This window comes from Vombatus ursinus, unplaced genomic scaffold (genome assembly GCF_900497805.2).
Source record: "Vombatus ursinus unplaced genomic scaffold, bare-nosed wombat genome assembly UNPS02014821.1, whole genome shotgun sequence".
Taxonomy (NCBI): Eukaryota; Metazoa; Chordata; class Mammalia; order Diprotodontia; family Vombatidae; genus Vombatus; species Vombatus ursinus.
In genome coordinates this window covers 1219-5409 of record NW_020954599.1, presented here as the reverse complement: position 1 = coordinate 5409, position 4191 = coordinate 1219, and the positions used below count along the sequence as shown (strand labels likewise).

The 4191-nt window shown below is 34.4% G+C and overlaps 1 protein-coding gene across 1 annotated transcript in view; it reads right to left on the bottom strand.

Moving 5' to 3' along the window:
- Positions 1 to 3910, bottom strand: part of LOC114024475 (alcohol dehydrogenase E chain-like) — a 27747-nt gene extending 23837 nt beyond the window's left edge. Inside the window, exons 1-2 of the mRNA XM_027837464.1 lie at positions 3804 to 3910; positions 981 to 1082 (exon numbers count right to left, since the gene is read on the bottom strand). Of these exons, the coding sequence (XP_027693265.1) occupies positions 981 to 1082; positions 3804 to 3821 (120 nt within the window). The 5' untranslated portion in view covers positions 3822 to 3910. The remainder of the gene's footprint in view (positions 1 to 980; positions 1083 to 3803) is intronic.
- Between the last annotated feature and the right edge of the window lie 281 nt (positions 3911 to 4191).

Genomic DNA, 4191 nt, shown 5'->3' with positions numbered 1-4191 from the left:
GTCTTATTGAGCCTGTATTTCATTGTATAGGCAATAGAAAACCATTGCAATTTTTTAAACAAAATCATGTCATGGCCAGATTGGTACCTTAGGATTATTTCTTCTTTTTTGTGTGGGGGGGAGAATTTCTAAAAATTAAATTAACATTTTATTTTTTAATAACATGTAAAAACAATTTTTAACATTCATTAAAAATTTTTTGAGTTTCAAATTGTCTCCCTCTCTACCTCAATTTGGTATAGGTTACACATGTGCAGTCATGCAAAATACATTTACATATTAAGGAATATTTATTTTTGCGTTAACTCTGTGAGGGAGACAGTGAATGTGTTCTTTATTTGACCTCACAGATGATGAGATGAGAACTCTAAGAAGTGACTCGTTAAAATTCACATAGCTTGTAAGTGACTTGAGCCCAGTTCTTCTGACTTGTTGGCTACTGTCTGTTTTAACTTACAATAAGCAGTGTGATAGAATGGAAAGATCATTGGCTCTGAAATCAGAAGACCTGGGTTCAGATCTTGCTTCTGATGCTTACTTTACCTCCCCTATTACTTTGGGCAAATTATCCAACCTTCCTGGGCCTCAATTTCCTCTTCTGGATGTTCTAGATGGCCTCTGAGGTACCTTCCAGCTTTTGACCTATGGCTTATTTATCAATGGCCTCTTCTGTAGTAGCACAGAGATTCTCACCAGGCTGTTTTTGGGCTGGTGGGTGTGGGAGGAAAGACTCCTGATCTATTCTCCCATCCCATCTAAGTGCAAAGACTATACAGCTTATCTCTTGGCATTGTTCAACCCCCAGACTTAATCACTGTCCATTTCCTTCCCTCAGGTAGTGGTCTAATGTTTCAGAATTTGAAAATGATCTGTTTCCTTTTCCAGAAAAAAAAATCAACTTTAGTGTTGGAACTGCAGCCAATGTTGAACATAATTATCATTTTATAACTTGAGGGTTTCTTTTCTTTTTTCTTTTTTACCTTAATGCGAACTTCATTGGCCTTGGGTGGGGCAACTTCTACTTCCTCAATGGACAAGGGTTTGTTGAGCTCCCAAAGAACAGCAGCTTTGCATTTAATGACCTGGAAAATGAAACAGAAATGAGGTGAGTGGCTAGGGATCCCCTCTGCTAAACAGTCATACTAACTTTATAAACCTGAGAGGCAGTTTGAGTTTGAGATGTGTATGAAGCATAGATGTGAGAAATATCCAGCAAAGAGATGGACATTTGGTACAGGAATTCAAGAACGATGCATGAGCAAAATATGGAGACTTGGGAGTCCTGCCTGTGTTCATGATCACTAAATCCTGGGGAGCCAGCTATGTGCTGGAGCCAGCTCACACTTGCTGATAAATTTTCAGTGTGAGCATTTATACCTCAGAAATCAGCAAAGCTACAAATCAGGGCTCGCTTTAGTATTTTCTTGATTATCTAGACTTAAGAAAATGTTAATAATATGGATTAAACTTAAAAATACGGCATGCTTTTTGGAGAGTTCAGACACCCATTTGTTAAACATTTAGTAGCACAATCTTTACAGGAGCTGATGAGATCACACACACACACACACACACACACACACACACACACAGACTGTGTATTGAGAATTCCTGTTATTAACTTTTTCTGTGTGTCATCTATACGAGGGCTCATGGGTAGACCAAATATTTCTCCCCTGAGGTACTATAGTAAATTGTCTATCCCACTAGAAAGTTAGTTGTCTCTAGGTAAAAGGCTAGTCAAGTCAATACATTCATTAAAGTGCCCACTATGTACTGTGTTAAGCAACAAGGATGCAGCATCTTTTGGTATTCCAGAGAAGCTATTGGATCCCTTTTCAGAATGATTTTAAATGCATACAATAAAATACATAGGATTACAAAGAAAACCAATTATATAGACACATCATTATCAAAATTTTTTTTAAAAAAACTTCACAGAGTGCAGGTGAAGAACCCTGACAGATAGAAAAAAAAGAAGAGAGAGAAACGAGGGAAAAGAAAGAACCTTGGGGTAAACACACATAGAAGATTGGACAGATGACTCCTTTATCCAATCCTGCCCAGGATATATCTGGAGTATATCTCAGGACAGCAATGGCTGACTTTTTAATTCTCAAGTCAGGAAAGTCTTTGATCAATATACTAATTTTACATTAGAAAATAATTTTGAGGGGCCTCTTGTGCATTTACATTAACTTTAAAGGTTTAGCAAGACATGGAAATTGAATCAAATGATTTCATTCGAGGGACCACTTTATAATAGTCTCTAAATTATGGCTCTAATACTTAGCACCAAGTCATTGATAACCTAAAGTAATAGAAATTTCAGTATTAAGTCTTCCAACATTAATCAAGCCAAGTCAAGTAACATTTACAAAGCCTCAGTGTTCTCATCTGTAAAATGAGCATAGCAATAACTAGTACCTTTTTCAAAGGTTTGTTGTAAAGATCACAAGATAAAGATGTAAAGTGCTTCACAAATCTGAACGCTCTATGAAAATGCCATTACTATTATTAAATCATTCCTATAATTACAATTATTAAATTACCATTTGGTATTACTATTATTAAATTTCTCTTTGCTATTACTATTTTAAAATCATTACTATTATTATTATTAAATCATTACTGTTACTATTATAAAATTACTCTTCACTATTACTAATATTAAATTAATATTTACTATTGTTATTAAATCATTACTATTATGAAATTACTATTCACTATTATTGTTATTAAATCATTCCTATTATTAAGTGACTTTATTAATTACTAAATAATTACAGTTATTACTATTACTATTTACTACTATTATTAAATCATCCTATTAAATTACTATTAATTATTACTATGTACTATTCTTATTAAATCATTGCTATTATTACCATTACTGTTATTAAATTGTTATTTACTATTATTATTATTATTAAATCATTCCTTTTATTAAATTACTAACTACTATTATTATTACTAAATCATTACTATTACTGCTTACTATCATTACTATTAAATCATTACTATTATTCAATCTCTAAATGCACTCACATTCACACATAAAAATGATTTCTCTATATCTATCCTCCACTGAAGTCTTAGGCTGATATTTCATAATTCTGTGAACATGTCCCTGGATGTTGGGGAGCAATGTCAAAAGAAAATAAGTTCTGTCCTTTTTCATCCTCTTTCTTCCTCTTCTCTCCCCTGTCCTCCTCTCCTTCTCTCTTACCAGAACTAATGCTCAGTTATAAACACATTTAATCAGTATTTGTGGGCCAATGGTGGGAGTCTAGACACTACAATTTCCACTGCTTTATGGGTCTTAATGATTTGATGCTAGGTGTTAGAACACTAAGTCATATATAACGCAGCCCTCCCAATTCCACTAATGAAATAATTTCTCTGACTCCAGTCCCTTGTTTTCTTTAAGAAATAAACACAATGATACAGGAGAAAACATGAATTATGTTCTTCTAATGTAAAGTTAGCTTCTTGATTAAAAGACTTAACCGAGTTTAGACTTAGCCAAATCTGGTTTGAAGTTAGCTCCCTATATAACTGTGCATTTCTTTTAGACATGGAAGGAGACAAATGTGAATGGTTAGATACACAGGCTAGACACAATTGAAAAAAAATAATATATTGGTACTGCAGAATTTTCTCTCAGGAAACAAATCATACCTTGCTGCTAATTATTTTAAGGACTATCTTATTCATAGATTCAGTCAATAACACTGCATCTAGCTCCTTATGAATTATATTGATAAGGCTATAAATAATGGGTAAGTAAAGTTTCGGCTTACTTTTCCTGCTGTGGCCATCCTGCGTTCAAAGTTTTCCCTTTGCCGTGCAGGCCAATGGACTGTGCCTGAATTTCTTCTGACTCCCTAGCTGCCTCCTTGAGCAAAGCAGAAAGATCACAGGAAGCTCTGTCTCTGTTCTGGATTAATATGCTCTCTCAAACACATGACTTTGGCCTTTGAAACTCCTCCCACTAGCTGATCTTTCATTCTGCTACCTGATAGACAAGAAAATCCACTAAGACAATATTTGTCAGTGTATCATGACTGTAGTAAAAAAATCCCTGCAAATAATCCTTCTATTGCTTTGCCTTTATTTTCCTTCCCCAGCCCTACTCAGCATCCAGATAAAATGTAGGGGAAAATGACAGTTAACTTGAAGTATTTCAAG